The sequence below is a fragment of the Osmerus eperlanus genome, chromosome 19 (assembly GCF_963692335.1).
Source record: "Osmerus eperlanus chromosome 19, fOsmEpe2.1, whole genome shotgun sequence".
NCBI lineage: Eukaryota > Metazoa > Chordata > Actinopteri > Osmeriformes > Osmeridae > Osmerus > Osmerus eperlanus.
This window is the reverse complement of record NC_085036.1, coordinates 627,965-654,318: the sequence shown is the minus strand read 5'-3', so window position 1 is coordinate 654,318 and position 26,354 is coordinate 627,965. Positions and strand designations below refer to the sequence as shown.

The following is a 26,354-nucleotide window of genomic DNA, read 5'->3' as shown; positions in this document are numbered from 1 at the left end:
GGGCGTGGCCGGAAGCATAAACGTGTTTTGGCTAATAACTGTTGAAGTGTTTACCTTAATAAAGTAATTTCTTTGTCTGTTGATGTCTTGTGAGATATAAAGCCTGACTATTAATAACTTTTCATAAAATTCGAACGGACGTGGCCGCCATTTTGGATTTCATGGACAAGTATAAAAACCTTTTGCACGCCCCAATTTTTGTCCATTGTTTACCAAATTTGGCAAAGATGATCTTTAGACGCAGTTTCACAAAAGCGATCAGAAGAATTTTCAATTTTCAAAAACGTTTGTTCGGTAGAGACGATCAAAAGCGGTGGCGAAGCCGCCAAACGAGGCGCAAGAGCATATCTCAGCAACCATTTGCGCGATTGTCACCAAACTTGGGTTCCATTGTTCCCATGAGGAGCAGAGGAGGCCTGCGGTGTTATACCAGAAAAATAACTTTGAACTATCAGTACTCTTGAACGCAAACATATATTTCAACCAAACTTGGTGTGTTGCATGAGTGCAACAGGTTGTTGTGACTTAATTGTTGCGCAAGTGCTATGGAGGCCATGTCCTGCTCTGGACTGCTTGGCCCCTCCATTGCTGCTTGCAGCTATATTTATTATTATACTTCTTAAGACTGGGTGTCTATAGCAGGCCCTAGAAGCGCTTGGTCGAAAGTTGTGAAATTTGGCACACTCATTGGGGACAGTCCCCTGGTCCAATTCACAAAGTTTCATGTCCCATACTCGGGCACTCTAGCGCCACCAATGGGTCAAAGTTGGACTTGTGTTTACACACGCAACTTTTGAACCGTATGACCCATTTTCAAAAATGAGGTACCATTGGATTCCCTGGACGAAGACGAGTTCAACGCACCCTATGGGGTCAATTTCCGGTTATATAGATTTTCCGCTATTTCCGGTTTTATCAAAAACCTTTGAAAGCCTACTCCTCCTACAATCTTTGTCAAATCTTCTTCAAAATTACCAGATATGCTCTTCAGACCAAGCCGCACAAAAGTTATGGTAGAGCATTTTGATACCCACAAACGTTTGTCCGTGACAGCCAATCAAAATCAGCAGAAAAGCCACCAAACAGGAAGTGAAGTCATATCTCAGCAGTTGTTTGAGGCAGTGAAACTAAATTTGGTACGCCGCCTCGGAACCTTATTCTGAGGATGTCCTCCAAAGATTGTGTCATGTGACTAAAAGGGGGCGTGGCCGGGAGCATAAACGTGTTTACGCTAATAACTGTTGAAGTGTTTACCTTAATAAAGTAATTTCTTTGTCTGTAGATGTCTTGTGAGATATAAAGCCTGACTATTAATAACTTTTCATAAAATTCGAACGGACGTGGCCGCCATTTTGGATTTCATGGAAAAGTGTAAAAACCTTTTGCACGCCACAATTTTTGTCCAATGTTTACCAAATTTGGCAAAGATGATCTTTAGACCCAGTTTCACAAAAGCAATCAGATGAATTTTCAATTTTCAAAAATGTTTGTTCGGTAGAGACGATCAAAAGCGGTGGCGAAGCCGCCAAACGAGGCGCAAGAGCATATCTCAGCAACCATTTGCGCGATTGTCACCAAACTTGGGTTTCATCGTTCCCATGAGGAGCAGAGGAGGCCTGCAGTGTTATACCAGAAAAATAACTTTGAACTCTCAGTACTCTTGAACACAAACATATATTTCAACCAAACTTGGTGTGTTGCATGAGTGCAACAGGTTGTTGTGACTTAATTGTTGCACAAGTGCTATGGAGGCCATGTCCTGCTCTGGACTGCTTGGCCCCTCCATTGCTGCTTGCAGCTATATTTAGGGGCCAAGCTGCGAAGCTGCGAGGCACCTATTGTTATTGTTAGTATTATTATTATTATTATTATTATTATACTTCTTAAGACTGGGTGTCTATGGCAGGCCCTAGAAGCGCTTGGTCGAAAGTTGTGAAATTTGGCACACTCATTAGGGACAGTCCCCTGGTCCAATTCACAAAGTTTCATGTCCCATACTTGGGCACTCTAGCGCCACCAATGGGTCAAAGTTGGACTTGTGTTTACACACGCAACTTTTGAACCGTATGACCCATTTTCAAAAATGAGGTACCATTGGATTCCCTGGACCAAGATGAGTTCAACACACCCTATGGGGTCAATTTCCGGTTATATAGATTTTCCGCTATTTCCGGTTTTATCAAAAACCTTTGAAAGCCTACTCCTCCTACAATCTTTGTCAAATCTTCTTCAAAATTACCAGATATGCTCTTCAGACCAAGCCGCACAAAAGTTATGGTAGAGAATTTTGATACCTACAACCGTTTGTCCGTGACAGCCAATCAAAATCAGCAGAAAAGCCACCAAACAGGAAGTGAAGTCATATCTCAGCAGTTGTTTGAGGCAGTGAAACTAAATTTGGTACGCCGCCTCGGAACCTTATTCTGAGGATGTCCTCCAAAAATTGTGTCATGTGACTAAAAGGGGGCGTGGCCGGAAGCATAAACGTGTTTTGGCTAATAACTGTTGAAGTGTTTACCTTAATAAAGTAATTTCTTTGTCTGTTGATGTCTTGTGAGATATCAAGCCTGACTATTAATAACTTTTCATAAAATTCGAACGGACGTGGCCGCCATTTTGGATTTCATGGAAAAGTGTAAAAACCTTTTGCACGCCACAATTTTTGTCCAATGTTTACCAAATTTGGCAAAGATGATCTTTAGACCCAGTTTCACAAAAGCAATCAAGCATTCAAAAACGTTTGTTCGGTAGAGACGATCAAAAGCGGTGGCAAAGCCGCCAAACGAGGCGCAAGAGCATATCTCAGCAACCATTTGCGCGATTGTCACCAAACTTGGGTTTCATCGTTCCCATGAGGAGCAGAGGAGGCCTGCGGTGTTATACCATAAAAATAACTTTGAACTCTCAGTACTCTTGAACGCAAACATATATTTCAACCAAACTTGGTGTGTTGCATGAGTGCAACAGGTTGTTGTGACTTCATTGTTGCACAAGTGCTATGGAGGCCATGTCCTGCTCTGGACTGCTTGGCCCCTCCATTGCTGCTTGCAGCTATATTTATTATTATTATTACACATCTTCTTCTGCCATGGGAGTCTATGGCAGCCCCTAGAACCGTATTGTCAGAAGTTGTGAAACTTGGCACACTCTTTAGGACCAGTCCCCTCATCAATTTCACCAAGTTTCATGTCTCCCATTCCAACCATCAAGCGCCACCAATGGGTCAAAGTTGAATGTGTGTTTACACACGTTACTTTTGAACTATATGCCTCATTTTACAAAATGAGGTATTGTTGTATTCCCTGGAGCTTTGATTTTCGCAACCGTTTGTTAGTTACAGCCAATCAAATTGATGTGGCCGCCATTTTGAATATAACGTTTTTTCGCTACCTCTCCTATAAGGTTTGTCCAATCTTCACCAAATTTGGCACATATCATCTTCAGACCAAGCCTCACAAAAGACATCACGTGTTTTGATTATCTAAACATTTTGACTGGAACAGCCAATCAAAGTCGTCAACCAAGCCACCATAAAAGAAGTGAGGTCATATCTCAGCACCTCTTTACTGCATTGACACCACATTTGGTATAAGGACTAGGGACCCTGTTCTAAAGAGGTCCAAAATAGGTCATGCCATTTCACCTCTAGGTGGCGCTGCAATAAGCAAATATTTGGCACCATTTATCTTCAGATCAAGCCTCACAAAAGACATCACATGTTTTTTTGATTTTCTACACTTTTGACTGGAACAGCCAATCAAAGTCGTCAACCAAGACACCATAAAAGAAGTGAGGTAATATCTCAGCACCTCTTTACTGCATTGACACAAAATTTGGTGTAAGGACTAGGGACTCTGTTCTAAAGAGGTCCAAAATAGGTCATGCCATTTCACCTCTAGGTGGCGCTGCAATAAGCAAAAATTTTGCAACATTTATCTTCAGATCAAGCCTCACAAACCTTTTCACATTCCGGTAAAGCTGATCAAAGTCGGCGATGAAGATGGAAATATTCGCTGAATTGACAACAAACTTGGTGCAGGTGCTCGGGACCCTGTTTCAAAGAGGTCCACAAAAGGTTGTGTCATCTAACCTCTAGGGGGCGATCCCGTGTCTGACACATATTAAATTGTGATACCAGCTGAATTGATGTGGCCGCCATTTTGAATGAATGAATAAAACGTTTTTGGTGAATAACAAATATTCACCTAATTTGAATAAAAGGAGTCAGGTGGCGGTTAGGGAAGCGGGCTAGTAATCAGAAGGTTGCCAGTTCGATTCCTGGCCGTGCCAAATGACGTTGTGTCCTTGGGCAAGGCACTTCACCCTACTTGCCTCGGGGGGTATGTCCCTGTACTTACTGTAAGTCGCTCTGGATAAGAGCGTCTGCTAAATGACAATGTAAATGTAAATGTAATTTGGCACAGATTATCTTCAGACCACAATCACCTTGACATGTCAAAATAGAACTGAATTACAGCTGTTTAAACTTGGGACAAATCTGACAACCGCTTGCCACTGGAAAAATTCCTTATATTTTTACGCAGTCACTGAAATCTGATTTCCAGCACTGAGAATAGCTCACTAGGATAAATTGGTGTCCCGGCAACGTCAACGTCAGAGGTTCAAATCCAGCCAAAGCTGACAAGCTTGTCATGTCTCTGATTCTCTATTTAGCGAGACTATAAGCCACTGCAAAGGAAGCCAGGTACACCGCAGTGACTAGATGTCGAAAGTTTCTTCTGGTTTATCTGACCTGCTTGGCCACCACATTGCTGCTTGCAGCTATATTTAACATTGGCATTATATTTAAATTCAGTCATTTATCAAGTACCCTAATAGGAGGAAAAGGCTGTAGTTAAATCTTGCTTGGTTGAGATGATTGTTTGCCCTTGAATGTGGGTGTAGTTTGTATTTCGCAGTACTCTTATATTGGTTCATTAGTGGCAGGTAAACCCAATGACAAAGTGTCATTGAGAAAGTATAGAAGAGTTGATATGAACACATCAAGTGTTTGACCAACTGTTTTCAAAAACAAGCAAACCACAAAGATAAATCTATTTACTCTGGAGTTGAGCGTGTCTGGTCTGAAATACTGCCAAGGGAAGATTTCCGCCAGTGAAAAAGGGTAGAGGAGAGTTACGACGGAGAGAACGTAACCTCTGGCCCAGATGGCTTCTCAGCAGGGCCCAATAAAGGAGGGGTTTGAGTGGGGGACGGATTAGACAAGGTCAACCACAATGGGAGGGACGCGTCCACAGAGCACTGCCCAGTGGCTATGAATGTGATCAGTGTGGAGGGTATGATGGAGGACGTTAGGGGGGAGGTAGGTTTGCTCTGATAGCTGTCTGGGCCTTGGCTCCGGGATTATCTGTGCCTCCGTACGTTGAAGGACAGGGTGGGGGCATGGGGTTCAGGGTGATAGGTGTGACTGACGCTGGCCACAGAACCTTCCACCCCCAACCGCCACCCTGCCACCCCCCCCCCCCACACACACACACACAAACACGTGTTACCTTCCTCAGCAGCTGGGTGTCTGTGTTTGAGTGTGTTTGTTCAGAGGGAGGCCATCCAATCCTCGTTGGTTCCAGAGTTTCAGATAGGGCCAAAAAGTTCCAGCCCCCCCCCCCCCCCCCATCATTGGTCTCTTATCAGACGGCCGTCAGTGCACTGGAATCCTCCATCTGCTCACACGGAGAAAGATAAGCCTGGACGGAGGCCTGGTCATTCCAGCTAGAGCCCTGCTGTGTACGTGTGTGGCTGTCTGTGTGTGCGCATGTGTGCACATGTGTGTGTGTGTGTACGGGAACAAAATCCCTGGGAAAGCCAGCCTCTGCAGCATCCAAGTCCCTATCCTGGACCCAACTCAAACCTGGGCTTGTACCAGGGAATGCTGGGAAGGCCAACTCTGCCTATTGATTATTTGACTTTGCCACCAGAAAATGACTTTGCATAATGAGAGGTAAAGTTTTGGCTTTGTTGGTAGCACAGAGTGTGGTGTCTATCTGGAGGAGGAGGGGTGGGTCTATCTAGCGCTCATTCTTTATGACTCAGGGGCTATGCAAAGGCCTCCCTGTATAATTAAAATATGCTAATGTGATTTGTACGTTTGTGTCAAACAAGCCAGAAACAATTAAAGGGAAGAATGTTTTCCTCCCCAAACATTCCACCATGGGTTTACATTATAATGGGAGTAACTACAAATACTTTATTTTATTTGATGGTTCAAAACAACAATTGTATGCACAGTGACAAAATGACTGGATGTTCATTCAAACTTGTTAACATTCTAATGAATGCAAAGTAGACATTTTTTTTCCCTGGGGGGGGGGGGGAAGAGAGACCGGCACAAAGTGAAACAACGGAAGCAAAAGCGTGAGTGTTGTTCATGTGGTTGGCCTACACATACTCTTTGAAGAGGACAAGTGAATAGTTTATATACGTATGAGACAGAAGTGCCCAATGCCAAGGTACTGAGATGTGAACATTTAGTCCTGACAAAATGCAATTTTCTTTCTTGCTTTTCTCACACACATAACCACACACACAGACAATTGATTTCTTCTTTGACCATCCCTCAATCCCTATCTTGACTAGAGCCCGACCGATATATCGGCGGGCCGATATTATCGGCCGATATTAGGCATTTTCCAAACTATCGGTATCTGCATTTATAATGGCCGATAAGTTTCATATCTTAAGTTTGTATTTTTATACATTTTATGTATCAGAACTTTAATATATTTTGATGTTCCTCTGTTCTGATGTGACAATAAAACAAACAAGTTTATTTTTAAACTGCATTATCATATTATTTTAGTGAGGAAATAATAACAGGAGTCAGATGGCTGAGTGGTTAGGGAATCGGGCTATTAATCAGAAGGTTGCCGGTTCGATTCCCGGCAGTGTAAAATGACGTTGTGTCCTTGGGCAAGGCACTTCCCCCTACTTGCCTCTGGGAATGTCCCTGTACTTACTGTAAGTCGCTCTGGATAAGAAAGTCTGCTAAAAATGACTAAATGTAAACTACAAATAACTAATGTTAGGGAAATCAGTTTGTTTTGTTACGCGTTTCTGGATATTTGTAATATATTTTTTATATCGGCCTATATCGGAATATCGGATTTTTAAAGAACCAAATATTTGTATCGTATCGGCCTTAAAAATCCTTTATCGGTCGGGCTCTAATCTTGACCCACAATCTTTTTCTTCATTGTACTTCTCATACGGTAACTGATTGCGGTATCTTGCAGGAACAACAAGGCTGTGCCGACAAAGGATTGAATCAAAGATAATAAGGTGTAAAAATAACACAGAGCACCTCAGCCTTTGATAACAAATTCAAACGCTTCTGGCTTGTGTCACCCCCCGTCTCCTTCTTTAATATTGCCAGGGCTTTAAAGAATGCAAAGACTTGAATATATATATTTTTTTATAGAAGTCTTCTCTCTTAGATAACTTGTAGTCCTGACTGTAAGAATGGAAATGTACTGGACATACCTTGTACATGTTACATTTTCTTCATTAGACCTAACTGAAATTTTTACATAATTTATGCAGTTTCACACTTACAACTGTTACCAGCTATCAGTCTTATCAGTTGTGGATAGTACTCACTTGAACAACCCACCGAGGGTGAGCTGTCCACTCAAAAAAGTAAAAGGGAAAAACAGTCCGCATTAGAAGAACAAGCACATTGAGGCTCAGCGGAACTGGAAGAAGTGGAAGCGAACAAAACATTTCTAGCCCTGGTGCCTCAGTAAAGGCATCTGAGTGCATGTGTGTTTGGTTTGCCGATGCACAATGACAAATGCCACATGTACACACACAACCCTTGCGTCATGCACCCATTACAGTGTGATGTATTGCATCTGCCAGAGCTGATTATTAGACTACAATCTTAGGAAGGCAACCCTGAAGATATAGCTCGCCCAAACATCTGAGCCAAGACAAACAGAGAACTTTAAACAATATCCATGTTACACGTCTGACATCCCTCTGTGTTCTTCTCCAGACAGCCAGTGAAACCACAGGGAGTTAAATCACTGCACAGAGCAGAATTCCTGATGAATAACCCAAGAAGATAATCAACGCTCACTGTTGGAATGGAATGAGCACGGGGATATCTTCTGAATCTATTTTAGTTTGCCAGGGATTTCCATCGCCAGCCCTGTGTAACAAGAAAACAGGGGAAAAGGAATTATTTTGTAATAGCTTGTGGCACATCCATTACTCAATGTGAAATGCCCCGCAAGTTGATTTTACAGTGTGTTATCTTCCATTTTGAGCTGCCTTTTCAAATGTAGCCCAAATTGATTCAGTGGGACTGTTGTGCATCAATGCCCCCCCCCCCTCCCCCGCCCCCCCCTCCCTGTCCTTACTGCCCTAGAAGGGATACATTACCAAAATTATACAATGACAGACTATGACAAAACCTTGACAAAGGAATCCTACAAAGGGCCTGCACCCGTGAAGTGAAACACGATACTGTTGACACAAACACTGTGTTGGTTTAGGAGTTCATGGCCACAGTAAAAGGAATGTAGTGCGGCAGGTTTTTCCACATTGGTGACACAAGTCCATGGAGGATAAAAATACATCTTGAATACTCAGTTCCTTCTCATCATCTTCTTCTCTAATCTCATGAGGGGAAGGTCTCAGAAAAGAGACCTCATATTATCTTGCAAGAAGAAAGAATATGGAAAAATCAAGAATTGTTTTGAGATTCAACTCGAGACTCTCAAACAACCAGCTGCTTTGACAGACAAGGGGATGCACCAAATCCATAAAACTCTGCGTCAGTGTGACATGTTTACAAAATATGGCTCTCAAGTCTAAGAGACGAATGAAAACAAACTGTGCTCGAGCTGAAAGTCTATTGATACGAAGCTTGAAGGTGAATGTGTCTGAAACACTCTCCAAGAGGTTTCCAACACTGCAGTGACAGGATTAACAGAATCCCTCAGAATCCCAATCCCCAGTTAGTTTATCTGACTCCTTCCTTCTCTCCTTCTCCATTAGCCTCTCTATTCTCGAATTATTGAGCAACGATTCTTCTTCTTCAAAAAAAGAAATTACGGGGTCAAATTAATTCAGAGTTCAGAGTTTCCCTCAGACTTTGGTGCATTCTTAACAAGGTTATAATGAGACACACGGTTTGAAAGTAGCACTTTTCAAGAGCCTTCCACCTTGTACTGTAGATGTGAGCCTTCTCGTTTAGAAGTGCATGAGTGGAGGTACTCAATTATTAATTATGTTGGACCGGAGTGTCGGACGTTAGGATCAAGAACTGGTAATGTGCCATATTTCAATAATCAGTGAACAAACACAGATTTATGTTCAAAGGCCCCGTTAGACCTGCGGAATTAGATTTCTACTCACACAAGAAATCGTGTACATTTAAAGAAAACATGGGGGGTACACGTGGGTTCTACCAGACAGTATCATTACATCAAATATGAGATCAGTGCACAATAAGTATACTGAATTTGCAGCTGAATTGTTGAATAGTTAGAAAACCCCAAAGTAAAGCCTCCCCCCCCCAACTTCAAGTATTTTATTCTTAAAAGGCTGGTAAAATCATGGCAGCAATATTAAAAAAAAAAACGTATGCACAAATGACACACACACACAAACCACATATTGGAGAGGGTGTAAAAGAGAAGATCTGATATGGTTAAGCCTTTTGATGGTTTCACACACCCCTTAGAATTCTGGGCTGGCAGGCAAACCTGGGAGCCCTTTCTGACAGGCCATATGATTAAACCATGAGGAGATTTTGATCTCAATGCAGAAGTGCCCTCACTCCGTTGAATTAAAAAGGCCAAAAAAAACCATGGCTTTCTGAGGAACCACCCCCTTGGACTGTCTTTTCTTCTCACTTTTACACACTTGCATGCTACTTGTCTGATTGGCAGGTCCAATCATTAGCACTGGTTATGCATGCATTTCAGTTAGCTGCTGATCAATCTGATCCCACAGAGAAAGAGGGTTTTAAGATGGCAAGCAATGAGTATGTAAATGAATGAGCCTGCAAGGAAATGGTAAACTACAGTATACATATTCAAGAATGGCATTTCAGCGTAACACTTTTGATAGGTTTCACTTTTGAACTTAGCAGAGAGCCATTCTCCATTTATAAATGAGCTTCTTACAAAAATACAAAATCTAGAAACATTTCAGGGTTATTAAAATCAAGAGGCCTCTACATCAAACCACCTATCTACGTCAGATCACAGACGGTTGCATTCTGTTACTCAGCTGGTACGATGCAAAGACAAGGTAATTAACACATAAAACACTCAGACTGCAGGTAGGTCTGTTCTGATATCTGCAATTGATTTAGCTAGCCTTGCAGTTGTTGCTAAATTCAATAAATTCTAGGGGGCGGAGCTTTAGCTCCTTCAGGCGACACCCCCCCAGTCTTAAGCAGAGAAGACTGCTGATTTTCTCACGATTTCAAAGCCTAATTTAACATACTTGTCAGTGTTTTTTTATACAAATTTGGATGGGTAGTTAACAATGCATTCTTCTGTGGCGTGAGGAACTTACAACTCATTCCACTTTACAGCATCTTTAAAAAGGGTCCTGAAAATATGCCATTGTAGGCCATTCGATACTCCTATGTTTCAAGTCTTGGGGTACAGACAAAAGTTTCCACTAAAGTGGAACACAGCACCTATGATATGCTGACCAAAAACACATCCCATGGAAAGTATTGCGGTCCAGTGGTCTGGATTTTATTAAATCAAAACCCCACAGACACAATGTCTTCATAAATTAATTTATCTTCCTGAATTCCATGTTGTTAAAATAAACTAAAATCACAGACCCTGTATGGTGTTTTTCAAATTGTGGCATCGGATATTTAAGGTGAATGGTTTTAGATTAGAACCCATTTAAAGTATAAGCCACTGTCCCTTTCAGCTTCACAGGTAATCACTCAATAAAAACCTCAGTGACCATAAGCGGCTGTAACGTCTAGGAGGTGGGGAAGGGATTAGAAACTTATTACAACTGGGATTCACTTTCAGAGAAGTGACCTTCACTACACGACGAGGTTGGTGAAGCCAAGATTGCTGGAATTTTGCCTCGGAGCGTTCAACTACAGTGTCCTTTGAAGATAGTCAAGCCCCACCACTCCCAGGATCTAAACAAGACCAAACTTGACAGGAAAGAAAACTTCAGACCAAGCACTTTGAATGATCAACAACACACTGTGCCAAGCATTAACAATCTCTCCACGTGTCTATCTGTATCTGACATCTAAAGTGCCCCATGTCCCCATTGTTAACATATTATTAAGTAACAGTCAACAGTCGTATGCATTCTTTGTGGACCTCTTTCTTTGGGTGTTCTAAACCGAAGGTACAAAATACAGCAGAGGCAGCCTGTGTCACATTACTGTAGGTCCTATTTCACCAATAGAAGATCAATCATCTCCAATGAGTCTGTGAACCGAACAGCTGGAAAACAAAATTCATAATTAGCTTGAGGTGAAACCTCTTGACGGCACCAAAGATCCCACCACCCCCTCCACCTCACACACACACACTTTCAAAACCTCTATGCCACAGCTAGTGTTCAGGGAACAAGGGAGAAGAAAAAAAAGCATTTACTCCCCCAAACTCCCACACCAGAAGTTCAAAAAATGACTTGAGGTGACATACTCTTTTTGTTGCTCTTCACTTCACATGCATTTGAAATTTCATTGAAAAGAGACCAAAAGAAAGCCCCTGTATTGTTTGAACCAAATGAAAGGATTTCAACAGACAACATTTTTTAGTTTTAATCATGTCATGCAATGCATATAACTGCCTTTGGCCAAACATTCACTGTAAAAAAAAACATTGTAAAAAAACAGGAACAATCTGGCAGCTGGGACGCCAGATTAAACCCATTAAATTACAGTAAAAAAACAAAACATGAATTAACCGTAATTTTCCTGTACCAAATAGAAGATATATCTGTAATATTACATTACAGGCTGTTCTTTGCCGGTAAATATGACTTCTATTAATTACATTTACATTAATTGAACTTCTCTGTAAAAAAACAGCATTTTCAGGAAATAAAAATATTAAATAAAGCCAAAACAATATATAACGATTTAACATTTTCATTCAAAACAAGTCGTGTGCACAACATTCAGTGTCCAGATGCTGTAATCAGCATCCAGATACTACAGATATTACCGGCACTTCATATTACAACTGTAGCGCCGACTAGCTGTGCAAATTGGAGAGGAATATTGCTCGCCACGCGCTAAGATTGTTAGACAAGTTAGATTGCCATCTAACTGGACAACATTCACACTCAGAGTGAACACTTAATGTATCCAAACTACAGACCATCACATTACACATATCAAAACAGAACGAACACAACAACAAAACTCCAAACAATGCTTATCTAACTAAGCTTAAACCTTTAACTCTGTAGCTTTTCAGCTTGCCGCGGGGCATTCTGGGTAACAGGAGCATTGCCGCTACACAACTATCTAATCAACTTTCCTTCGTCCTACTCTGGAGTCTTTACATTTATTCATTTAGCAGCCGCTTTTATCCAAAGCGACTTCCAAGAGAGAGCTTTACTAAAAGTGCATTGGTCAATGATCATAAACAACGAGATAGCCCCAAAAAGGCTTTTGTAGTCTTTGATATTGACTGGTGCATTCTGGGATTTCATGACGTCAACTACCCGAGCTCAGTTCACAATTCAAGGTTCCTATGTCTAAACCCAAAATTATGTTATTAAGTTATTTGTCCGTGGGATGAAAGTAAATATCTGCAAAATAGCTGTTAAATTAGATAGTTTTGATAAAATGAAATTAAGTGTTTTAACAGAAAAAAAACAGACATTTTAGTGTATTTTTAAGTAACAACATTAGGCTGTAATGTTTACGTAAAATTATAAATTTACAGTTTGTCTTTCTATCTGTATTTCCTGTCATTCAGAAATACAGAAAAAAACACGTATAATTTACAGAAAAAGTGCGGTAATTTCATCTCTTTTTTTTACAGTGTTGTGATGCTTCTCATTCAGCCTCATTATGGAGCTCATCTGCTTTTGAGGTTGAGGCTGAGATAAGGTTGTGCTACACGTTTCAAAGTACAGTGTTTCCCACACAGACTAATTTCTGGCGGTGCGCCACAGAATCAACACCGGCCGCCACATATTGCGTTTCGTTATTCTTTTTGAATTTTTTATTACGCTATTTAAAACACGCAGCGTATTCGTTCAGCTAAATTTCCTTTCCCTGCTCTCCCTCCGTCTCTCGGTCACTCACGCGTCTCTCTCACATACAGACACACAGTCACAATGTCAGCACACGTTAGTGTAACGGAGTGAGAACCGTGAAACTCGCTCCTCAGGTATGTAAGAGGCCACCCGCGTCAAAGAAGAGCTAGCTTTTCTTTGACGTAGTTGGTAGTGGTCGCGCTTGGCAAGTCGGAGGCCGAGCGTTCGAATCCCGTGAGTGGCGAACTACTTTGTCAGACGGAGCGTGGCTACGGCTCTTACAGACCCGTCACATTAGCAACGACGCATAGATACGCCGTTCTAGACAGACAGCGATATCAGCGAGCCCTCAGCATTAGTACCATAGCTAAAAGTCTAGGAAAGTTGAGGTTACTTTTCACTAGGTACCTATGAACATGTCTTAATCTGCTAGACAGGTGGGTTCCTCTTCGTTCTTTTGGTGAGCAATCTCACGTGCCCTACTTACTGGCGTCATGGAAATTCGTGTCTGAAATGTTCGCACGTTAAAAAATAAATACGATCACGTTATGTCAATCGCGCTTACATACTGCCTCCGAAACTTTCGTCCGTCAAAAAAAAGTTCGGATTTTCTGCGTTTTTCGCATCCATAGCCAGCATTTTGATAGTTTTTTGGGCAATTCAGAGCCACCGAATTTTGAGGCTGACGATTGCGAAAAAACGCATACGAAAATTTCGCACTCAGTGTGCAAGGACCTTAAGCGTAATCCCCGCAAAATACAAGTAAAAATGACAGCAGCGGTGTCTGCTGATATCACAGAGTTGAGGAATTTCTCCAAGCTCGATTTTATTCAAAAAAGGAGTTAATAGCAAGAGGGAGGTCTACACCAGACTGAAATGGACTACTGCAGCAAAAAGGGCAACATTTTTTCCATCGTTTCAAACAGACTGGTATGGAAGAAAATATGTTTACGCTAGGTTGCTGTGCTAACAGTCAGCGGCTGTAGGCTACTGCTTGTACTGTTTACTGCTTTTACTGTTTTGACATATTATCCTAACAATAAATTAGGTAATCTGGCTTTCATAACACAGTGCCTAGCCTCTTACTGACATCACCGCACGTCACTGACGTTCAGGGCCGGTCCTTCCTATAGGCGACATAGGCAGCTGCCTGGGGCGGCATGAAGAGGGGGGTGGCATTTTCCGAAGTGCATCCATGAATTAACCCCCCGCACTACCAGCAAAGGGCGCCAACCGCGCCACGTCATATGTCCTTGTAGTGGTTGGGGGGGCGGCACCCCCGGCGGTGGGGGGTGCTCATGATAAATCTTGCCTAGGGCGCCAAATGCGCTAGGACCGGTACTGCTGACGTTAACATACCGGACACCTCTTCAGCCTATTCTGTGTGCTATTGTATTGTGTAGTTGAATAACTTGTCTTTCCAGATAAAATGTCTGTTCTTGGTCTTGGATTTTGCGACTTAGTCCAGTGCGACTAATATATGATTTGTTCCTCTTCATGACGCATTTCTTGACTGATGTGATTTATACTCCGGAGCGTTTTATAGTCCGATAAATGCGGTAATGCGTTCTGCTTTTGTTTTTTACAACGTAGTTAAGGCGGCAGGCGTGTGTTGCTAAGGCGGCCGCCTTAGCTGCAAAGTGCTGCGGGAAACCCTGAAAGCTGTTATGATAGTCAGTGTAATTATTTGCCTACCAAGAGAGCCTCTTAAAGATGCTGTAAAGTGGAATTGAAAATGAGTTTTAAGTTCATCACACCACAGAAGAATGTGTTGTTAACTACCCATCCAAATTTGAATGAAAAAAACACACTGACAAGTATCTTAAATTAGGCTTTGAAATCGTGAGAAAATGTCTTCTCTGCTTGAGACTGGGGGGGGGGGGGGGGGGGGGCTGTCGCCTGAAGGAGCTGAAGCTCCGCTCCCTCAAATGTATTGAATTTAGCAACAACAGCAACACTAGCTAAATCAATTGCAGATATCAGAACAGACCTACATGCAGTGTTTTATGTATTCATTACTTTGTCTTTGCATCGTACCAGCTGAGTAACAGAATGCAACCGTCTGTGATCTGACGTAGATAGGTCGCTGTGACGTAGATAGGTTGGGTTTTTGCCCCGCCTATACAAAACCTGAGCTGAAAACGGGAGAGAAACTGTTCAACAGTCTAACTCCACATTTCAGTGCGACAAAGTTTTTGTACTTTTCACATGCTTTCAGGAACTAATTTCACACGTATATAATGTACTGAGAAGCAAATCATGGAATTTGCTTTACAGCATCTTTAGGAGCTGTGTGTGTGTGGGGGCTTTTGTAACAAATACGGCTCCTTTGTACCTTGAGTAGGTAGGGTGAGATATTGTTTGTTTCCCAGACAGCACCACTGGGAAAATCAAACCATTTGATTTTCTTATCTTTGGAAAACATTACTGGAAAGTTTTTGGGATGTTTTCAGAGGGGGAAAGGAAAGTGTGTGTGTCTGTGTGGAAGGTTGTATCAGAGTCTTTGCGCACATGCTTTGTCTCAACACATTTTATGTTGTTTAGGTATGGTTTTGAAGTACGGAAAGTAGTGAGGATATATAAATATAGCTCTGACATGTGGATTGCCTAGCAAAGCATAGCATTATAACCACAGGTCTTCAACATGAACCTCAATGTCTACCAGGCCTTGACCTTCTGAATAATGACGTGTTTCGACAACAAATGATGACTCTGCTAACTGACAAAACAGGACGTCGTTGTTGAAGACGTCATTCCCCATGTGGCAATAGAAATACATTGTAATTAAGTTCCTTTTGAATGATGAACAGCCATATAACACTATGATCTTGCTATCCCGGTTCCAACAGCACCTCCTGTAAACTTGACTTTAAACTAATGTAACAAAACTGTATTGAAAATCACTTTCCCTTACAATTATGGTGGTGACTCTGCAGGGAACAGGCTTGAGGTGTTTTGTTGGAAGGTATCCCACCCACACAGGAGTCCACATCAGAGTCCCCAGCTGAGCAGCTCAAGCTCTATTGATGCACTCCTACATCATACTGATGTCTGGACTCAATAAGAACCAAACAGCAGGAAATGTTGTCTGGGGGTTTTCTTCACCCAAGTGCACTTTAATTACCAGGGTAATTCAAGTGAGGGACGGAAGTTGTGGACATGAAAGTGCACAACCCAGGGTGCAGGTTAAAAGAACCAATTTTTGTCACATTTCTGCAATACGTGTTGTTCCACAACACTCAATAGGCTATTGTCCAGTCTGTCGGCTAACATCAAATCTCCTTTAGGTGAATAGTTTCTTGTTTGATGGGAGCAAAATTAAATGGATGTAGATGTCTGGCCACTGTGAATTTGAAGACATTGTCAATGACTTGTTAGAACTGTTGGTGTGGAGCCTGTATTTAAAGAAAACTGTAATTAGATTGTGTCACTCAGACACTCAGGGTTTTGATTACAGTTGTGCAATCACGGTCATGCCGTGCAATGCCAGCCCATCACATTGAAAACCATTCTAACACTGGAGCTTTTGTACTTGACCCCTCTGGCTTGTAAATACATCAATTTGGGTTCTTTGTGAGGAGTGCAATCACAAAAAAAGGCAAAGAGAAAAGGGGTAGGGACTGAGATCACCCACGAAGGAACTATCTCACGAGAGAGAGATACAGATATGCTGTCAACTGTGATTCAGCAGAAAAAAAGTGCACACACACACGTAACTAAAACCTTTCAATAAAAAATAGAAACCAAAGACTGCTAGTTCCTAAACTCAACACGAGCAGTCAGAAGCAGTAAACAGACCCTCTCATCTAGTGGAGGACTAAAGGGTTGATGTATGGAGATTGTGTAGATGCCCAAGCTCCAATTCAAGCATTTAATACTCGAGCCCGACCGATATATCGACGGGCCGATATTATCGGCCGATATTAGGCATTTTCCATTTATAATGGCCAATAAATGAATATTAATGTTTAAAATATATATAGCTATATATATATCTATATTTTTTTTTTATTATTGTGTTTTTGTTCAAAGGACTTTAAGTTTCATATCTTAAGTTTGTATTTTTCGACATTTTATTTATCAGAACTTTATTATATTTTGATGTTCCTCTGTTCTGATGTGACAATAAAACAAACAAGTTTATTTTTAAACTGCATTATCATATTATTTTAGTGTGGAAATAATAACAGGAGTCAGATGGCTGAGTGGTTAAGGAATCGGGCTACTAATCAGAAGGTTGCCGGTTTGATTCCCGGCAATGTAAATGACGTTGTGTCCTTGGGCAAGGCACTTCACCCTACTTGCCTCTGGAAATGTCCCTGCACTTACTATAAGTCGCTCTGGATAAGAGCGTCTACTAAAAATTACTACATGTAAACTACAAATAACTGTTAGGGAAATCAGGTTGTTTTGTTACGCGATTCTGGATTTTTAAAATATTTTTTTATACCAGCCTATATCGGAATATCGGATTTTTAAATCACCAAATATTTGTATCGGTATCTGCCTTAAAAATCCGTTATTGGTCGGGCTCTATTTAATACAAAGACAAACCATGTGCAAATCTCCTTTAGTTTACCCAATGGCAAGTATTCAGGCTATACCTATGCAGCTGGTGTCTGTTGTTGGTGTTGCAGCTTAAACAACCACAGAAACTGTAGTAACTGACTCCCCCTCAGTATTTGAGACTCCATGTTCAGGTCAAACCATGCTCATTATCCATGAATACTCATTGATTCTGAATAATCCTCTGTCAGCCGAGGAGTCCACATGCTTTCAACAGATTCTTTAAGCTTTTGCTGCCTTTCACGCTCCCGTATTAGTACAGGGTCGATCTGAGACAACACAGTGGTGAAACCTGAGCCTGCTCTTCAGGACTGGTGGAGCTGCTGCTAATTTGTCGCATGAAAAGATCCGTCTTCCTCCTCAGCTTTGGACCCCGAAAGCTGCTGCCTGCTTGAATAATTCAGCCAGACGAGGTTCACCCACTGCTTAGAGATATAATGACTAACAGGGGCCCCAGAAAGGAAAAGGGGTGGAAGGGGTGAAATGTGGGCTACTCCCTAGGTAGTAGGAGGCTCCTACCTTTCAAAGGAGGAGTTTTTTTCATGTGTGTAAAACATTACGAAATATATCTAGCTTTCCCATGAACATCAGTTACATTAAGATTGTTCAGTTAAACATTTATTAGAGGTTGCCTCATTGTTGGTAGGTGGCATCAGAACTCTCTAGAAGTTTAAACCAAAGGCCCTATTCAATCAAACCTGATATCCAACAAGATTGATGAAGCTATTCTTTATGCTCTGAAAGAGCACAAAATTGGATTCATGTACTGAACCGTGAAAGGGAAAACAGATTACATTTATTAGAATACAAATTCAGATTTGTAGTGCTTTCTTTCTGTAAATAAAAATATAAACATGACTATGAAATTAATGCAACAAATGGCGGAACATGTTTCCTATGAGAACTGAAACTATGTTATGTTGGCACTTGTTACACATAACCTAGTCTAGGCCTGAATTGGACCACTGGTGTCTAGTTTTCCTAGGCAGCAATAAGCCAGAACCCCACATAGAATCCAGCCTTGGGCCCCCAAGGTTAACACAGGCCCCGCACACCCCGCTGCCTGGCCTCATCCTCTCTGTTGTGCAGCACTACTCAGCAGACAGACAAATTAGTAGCATCAGGATTGTGAATGGGGTTTAATTTCCATGTCTGCCTCACCCTATTCTACAGCAGTGCTCCCTCAACCACGCCCCTCTCATTCTTCCATACGTATATTATGAAAATAGAACGAGAGTGCACGTCCCTATGCAAATGCTTGCTCAAACTAAAGTAACCTTGTAAACTAGGGAGAAGGTGCATTCATTATATGGGAGTACAATTCTGCCTTTCACAGCTTGATTTACTCTGTGATAGTAAAACACAGTGGAAGACAAGGGGGAGGAGTAAGAGGACAGCACTAAATTGTGTTGCGGATAACATCTGACCTGGCTTCATTAGTATTATGTTGTGTGATAAGCCACACGGGGAAAGATTAACTGACAGAGATATATCTTCCCTGCTTGTAGACTAGACACCTTTTATTCAGGGAGAAATAGAGACAGATGTGTCGTTCCCTCGCAGGCAGTCCTCCCTCCAGTTCAATTGAAATGCCTTTCAACACTGCCAGCTTATATGAACTACCTTTCTGTCAGTTTATGGAATGGTATAATTTAACTGTGATATGGCACTGGGAAGTCACAAGGGACATGTTGACTTCTTAGCCTTTTTCCTCAATGGCATTCGCTTCTGTGCTTCATTAGAAAACAATAGGCTCAACAAAAATTATTTCTTTCAGGGAAGCCTAAAAATTGTTCCATGACGTATGGGAAAGAGCTGACATTGTTGAGAACTTAAGTTCCCATTTCTCTACCAGACTTCTAGACAGACGGACATCTAGCAGTTCTCTAAGAACTTTGCGCTGTAGCTCAGAAGATGACTCCTCCGTTACGCTCTGACAAGTCATTTTTAAACACGAGTTAAACGGGTAAGATACTAGTAAGCATAGGGCACTAGTGTATTCAAGTTGATGCAAACGTGGCGATTCACTTTTAAGTAAAGATGTGAGCAAGATTTGAGGAGAAGCCCCGGCCTGATGAATGCTTACATTGTGAGGCTATAGGGAGATGGCAATTAAAGGAGCAAACAATGTTCCACATGACCCACTTCCAGGGCCTTTCCTGGTGTCCAAGCTGGCATGTTGATTCTTCTTTGGTGTACAGAGGCATGGTCATAAACCAGGGAGATACACTCCACTTTTCCTGTATCACATTAACCCGACTGAACTATACACATCCACCTTACGTGAGTGTTTGGGCATCCTGCCCTCTGCCACAGATAGCCTACCATACACGCACTCACTTAAAAATAAAATAAAACAATCTACAGTGAACAATGTACAGTAAATCCATTGGCCAGCATGTCTTGGGCATAGATTCACCTTTTTATAGTACATATTTACAACAAAAAAATATATCTGAAGAAGGAGCAAGATACTGTAAATTATATTACAGCTCAAGTTGCTTTAATTAATGATATTTTCCTATCTTCGCTTGTTATTTTAAATACAATATGAATCCTGGTTTTATCCATTGAAGGGCTGTCTTGCCAGTATCTAATCTATCCCTTTACCAGTCTGGAAGTCATTTGGCATATACCCCAGTTGGCTATTGAGTTTAGCAGTTATATCCCCATAAATGCATGTACAGAGGCACATTCAAGAGAGTAATTGGGTGCTTTAGCGATCAATGTTAATCCTCCCACCCCGACATTGGCTTCAATATCAATACACTTATATTACCTGGTCTGTAATGAGCAAAAATCTCCCAAAATGCTTTGGCTGGTCTGTTTAGATGCACTTTAAGCATACATCCACAAACATGTTCTACATGACAAGCATGGAGGTGGCCTCAACATACCAGAGAGCAAATTATCCTGATGCCATCAAGTAATTGAAGCGGTTAATTAATGTCTACACCTGCGATAATCATGGCAGCAGTGGGAGTTCCATGTCCTATAAAGATTGCTTTGATGGCAATTGATTTTGTGTTCCGTGAGGGGGCTCTGACTAACGGCCTACAGGTTTTCACCATCTATCAAGTCACAGCAGTCCAGGAGGGCATGTGGTATTAGCAAGATGAAATATGGCTTTGCTACATTTTCATACTTCCATACTTGATCACTATTGGTGGATCTAGCTTTGCTGCACAGACGAATGACAGAGGATTTGAGCTTTGAGTTTTCATTTAAAGCTTCCCTATAGTAGTCTTTTTTATAACATGTAGGAACAACGTTGCATCTTTACAAATGCAAACCTTTGCCTATATAATGCTGACTCTGGTGGATTTCAGTCATCCAGACAAGGCTCCATCAAGCTGTGATCTACAAGTACTACCCACAGTCTTTGCGCATCCACCAGCACAGCTCTGTTCTCAACAATGCAATAATATGTTAAATAGGAAGTGTGTGGAAGGGGGTTACACAGAAAGTCAGTGGAATGGATCAAATCTGTTTTGTTTTCATTAATACAATTTCCCAGAAGTCATTTAGGCAATTCGGAAAACTGGTCCCAGAGCTAAGATGAGTCCATTAGCAGATGGGGTGGGGGGCAGGGGGTTGTATTGCTGGATGAGGATGAGAAGGAGAGATGAGTGAAGAAAATGAAGCTAGGTGTCTCTCTCATGTCATATGGATGAAGCAATTGCTGTAAAAGCATTTGAGGGCCCCCATCACTACCACCTGCCAGCCTTTACACCCCCCACCCCTCCACTCCCCACACCAAGCACACAGGTTAGCCAGTTACCAGTTAGTGGCTGCATCAGTAGTCATTGTAATTGGCTAATTGTGTCTTATGAACACAGGAATGACCTCACAGGGCCACCCAAATGACCATGTTGCTCTGGCAAAATCACTTGGTTTTGACTGGATTAAAGTTCCTGCCATTACACCGTGGCTGTGTCAAATTATTCGTGCAACTTGCGGGTTTCTCGTTTACAGACTAAATTGACCCTGTTTGTGAGCTTGACACTGCATTAGGAATAGGCTTTCCCTTTATTCAGCGGTCTGTCTAACAATGGTTTGGATGTGTAAAATAAAAAATGGCATAGCCTACTCTTTGAAATCTGAATGAATTCAACTTTCTAGTTTATAATATAATTGGGAGTGACACAGCAGTGTCACTCCCAAGTGACACTGCTGTGTCACTTGGGAGTGACACAGCAGTCCCTTCCTGCCCATAAGCAATTCACAACACAAACCTAAATACATTGGCATGATAACATGAGCCAATACACTGTCCCCTTATATATATATGAATATCCCAAAGGAGAGCCTCCTTGGCATGGTGGACTTTAGAACATTGTCTGCATGTTAAACAAAGCTATCCCCAAGAGCACACAGACTGTTTCATTTCCTGGTCTGAATTGAAAGTCACACTTTAATGGGCAGTCTAAATGACTTTTAGCCATGACATCATAACCCCATGTGAACGAGCCCTGTATGTTGCTACCATAGACCAAAGTACGCTGCAGCAGTTGAGTCATATTCCGTTTCAGGAAGTGTGCTTCTCTGTGTGGGTGGGGATGGGGTGGTTACCGCTCTGTTTACAAGTGACTTCATTGTAATTCCCCTTCCTTTCCAGATATCACTTGGTTTGTTCATCAGTGGTCTTCATCTGCATTGCTGAGATATTCAGTACATTGAAAAAGGCCAGGTATTAGTATAAGGTATTAGTCACCATGGCTGAGGAAGACTATCCACTGGTGGGATAACAACCACTTTTGCATTTGCATGAGAGGTGAAAGGAATTTATTAAAGGGCTCTTTTCCACCAACTCTGTCAACATTTTATCACACATAACACCTCCCAAGATAAACCTATTGTTTTATTAGTCCGTCTACACAATGCAATGCAATTTATTTGTTTATTCAAATAGGCTATACCCCATACAGAAATGACATCTTAGACAAGTGGAACGCCTTTGTTCATAGCGGGTGAGGACGATAAATCTTCAGGCCCTGACAGAAAGATTTAAACACTGGATCAAAAGGACAGTGAACCTCAAAGGTGGTGGGAGTTGAAGGTAACTGGCCTTTTGAGGTTGCATACACAGCACATGTGAGGTGCCTCTATGATTGATGTCGAAAAGTATTTATTTTACATGTCTGGACAGAGGCAGATAGTATAATAAGCACCCATTAGTCCTGAGGTTAAAGACATTCAAAGCAGATGAACAGCTTGATACTATTAGACCACAACACCTCAATGAGGTTCAACTCTGTAGGCTAACATGAAACTTCAGGCCACAATTCACAGTAGGGGTGGAGCATTTCAACAGATTTGAATCAAACCAAAACAACTCTGGTACCCATCTGTCAGGGGTCAGCGACCATGACCACCCAAGATAAGATCAAATGGAGGCTTTAACTGCAGACATAACCCCACTGTCTACAGCTATTCTCTGCCTCATAACAAAGAGCAGGTCTGTTTAACGACAGGAGACTGAAATGACAGATTATGCTAATTACAAGGGATGGATATATATTACATTAGTGTATAGTTATCCACTAAATCTCGGGTGAAACCTTGTGATACCGTGTTATACCATATGTGACTTTAATAGAAATGTTAAAGGCATACTTCTCAATTTCAAGAGGCAGCCAAGCCAATTTCTTGAATAAAAGGGTGCGGTTAGGTGCTCATTTGCAATTCACATGCAAACCAGGACTTACAGCCCATGAGTCTCTGTTTGTGTTTATGAGCAAATGAAGGATCAGTAATGACCTTATTCTACGACTAAACAGAATTTATGTATTGTGTCAGGAAAATTCTATGGATTGGAACTCAAACCGTGTTATTTCCCCATAGCATATCCTCCCTTCAGACTAATACCAACAAACACAGCTTGTCTGAGAACAATTTCAACTTAATGAGTAACCTGTAGGCCTAATTGCTGAGGGCTGAATCGCAATCTCATTGCTATGCCGAACAGCAAGCAATGGACCTCGTCGGTCCAAATCCCGTACGCTCTCTCAGAGAGAGAGAGAGAGAGAGATGCCGGAGGAAGAGTTGTGATACCCGAAGGCAGCTATAGACACGTTAATTTCCATTAGGCTATGGGAATATGGAAAGAAGTTCCCTATGAACTATCAATAAAAAAAGTTGGGTAAACTAAAGGTTAGGATAGGCTACATTAGCGGAGTAAAAGCATGTGCTCACAGTCCTATATGAATTATTTTGCACTTATGCGTGGCTAGTGATCATGCATCTTTATAGCCTATTGTATATTTTCTAGATATATTTGTTCCACAGCCATTGTGTGACAATGTTCAGCAATGTGGACTCACTTCATAATGCATTGCGTCCTTAGCCTATGGTATTCGGGTATAGCTAGCTACAGTCATTCTAATCAAGATCATAGCACGTCCCAAATAAATAAAAAAACTGTTGCAACTTGTCGATGAATTGAGTGAGTGGGAGAGGTCGGTTTAAATGTTTAAATAACCTAGGCAACAGACAGTGTCCCGAGTGTCACTGTTACACAGAACTTAACTTAGCCTACTAAATAATCAGATTTGGTTTTAACTAATTCGAAACATGACGAGGCAGCCTGTTCTAAAATGACCACAGAAATCATCATTAGAGCTAACAACTTTGTATAGTCTAATTACCTTGTAGATGCATCACAAGAGTGATGAGGGAGACCATAAGGGAAGCAGTCGAGTCCATCCTTCGAAATATCAAGATTTCAGGATCCTGGCGAAATGACCTGTAATCGGTTTTACAATAAATTATGAAAATTTCGAATGTAGCGTGGGTAAGCAACAGCGTTGTAATAGTGGCGTCCCTGTTGTTTTTATCTATTTCAAAGCTTCTTGGAAAGTCCGAAAATTTTCGAGCGTGATATCAGAGAAGTGCGCGAGAACTGAGCAGGTGACTGACTGAAGAACGGGAAATTTCGAGTAGCCTAGTGGAGGGGACAGGCTTTCCTGAGCAACTCCGCCTTTTTTTGCCCCACCTATGAATAATGTCAGTGCAGCATGTATGTTGCCATATACATGCTGCACTGACATTATTCATAGGTCAAATATAGATTTTCTTTGCAATTAAACGTTGGCTACACTGCCAGTGCATATGTGTTTCCTCAGTTGCGCAGTTTTTGGGTGTTTTGTGCACGTAGCCTAAAGACAAGCACTTTGTATTGCTTACAATAGGTTTAAGCCAACTAACTTAAATATACATGTGGTTTGAAGGGGAAATCAAAATAGAAGGATGACTTCTACTTTTACTTTCGTACGCATGTAGTGACATCATCAAATCGTAATTTCAAAACAATTGTGTGGAATTTGCAGTTGTAGGAAATAGCCTAATGTTAGTTGCTCCATTGCATTCTCTAATTCCTGCTTTTTTCTCTCTGTCCCATTTAAACCCCCCCTCCACACCTCCCCTGTGGTGTGGGGGGTTGAGCTGTCAACATATGCCTGGTCGACGGTCTGACAATGTTGGACCTGGTCACCAGTGGACAGCGGTCCGTGACGGTCTGCCAACATTGGACCTAGTCGCCAAGTGGACATCGGTTTCCTTTGACGGACAACAGGGAGTTACTGGTCCCTTCCCTTCCTGTCCATCCATCTAACTGGCTTTCCTGTGATGCTGCGCCGATCACACGCCCCCAGCCGATGCTTCCACTGCTTATACAAGCATTTGCCAACTTTGGATTTCTGTATTTCAACACCCATTGGCACTTTTCTTGATGTATGACTATGATTAGCCTGTGTTTTGCACCTCTTTCACCAACCATCTCCGGAGGGAAGGGATCCCTCACTGAATTGCCCATCCCAAGGTTTCTTAAAGGTGACATGACATGAAAACTTCACTTTAGGAGGTTATTTAACATTAATATGAGTTCCCCTAGCTTGCCTTTGGTCCCCCTGTGGCTAGAATTTTTGATAGGTGTAAACCAAGCACTGGGTGTTCTTCTCCGCCTTTGAGAAAATGAAGGCTCAATTGCTCTGTTTGAAAATCTCCTCTTTGTGACGTCACAAGGAGGAAGGTTACCTCCCCTCTCTCTGCTTTGCCCGCCCATAAGAAACTGAGCTACGACCGTGCAAGTGTTTTTATCCTCGATAGACATCATGGCTTGCAAACGAACGAAGCATTACATTTGCTCAGTTTGGATGTACAAAGGAAAACAAAAATCTTTTTACAGTTCCTTCATCTGAGCCTCTGAAGACCCAGTGTCTTAATTTTATTTTCTCTGGAAATGCGCCTACAGAACTTCTGTTGTAGGCGCATTTGCTTTGTATGTCTGCGCCAAACACTTCAGCCACGACTGTTTCCTCAACTTGAGCTAATACAAAACTGGCCTTGCTGAAATTAAATTCTGGATCAGTACTAACTCTCCTTCGTCCAGCTACTAACCTCGGACAAGTAAGTTAACTAACGCTATATCATTTTGTAGCTTTACTGTATATGGTTACCTAGCTTGCTACCCTTAGAATGTGGCTGTAACATTAGCTCTGCAGCTAACAGCTGAGTTACTGTCGCTAATGGAAAGGTAGATAGCATCAAGTATG

At 41.7% G+C, this 26,354-nt stretch overlaps 1 protein-coding gene across 2 annotated transcripts in view; it reads right to left on the bottom strand.

Moving 5' to 3' along the window:
* Positions 1 to 24,719, bottom strand: part of LOC134039574 (CD166 antigen homolog) — an 82,853-nt gene extending 58,134 nt beyond the window's left edge. For both annotated transcript variants that reach the window (XM_062485530.1, XM_062485531.1), the window contains exon 1: positions 24,450 to 24,719. In XM_062485530.1, the coding sequence (XP_062341514.1) occupies positions 24,450 to 24,507 (58 nt within the window). In that variant the 5' untranslated portion in view covers positions 24,508 to 24,719. The remainder of the gene's footprint in view (positions 1 to 24,449) is intronic.
* Positions 24,720 to 26,354: the final 1,635 nt, after the last annotated feature.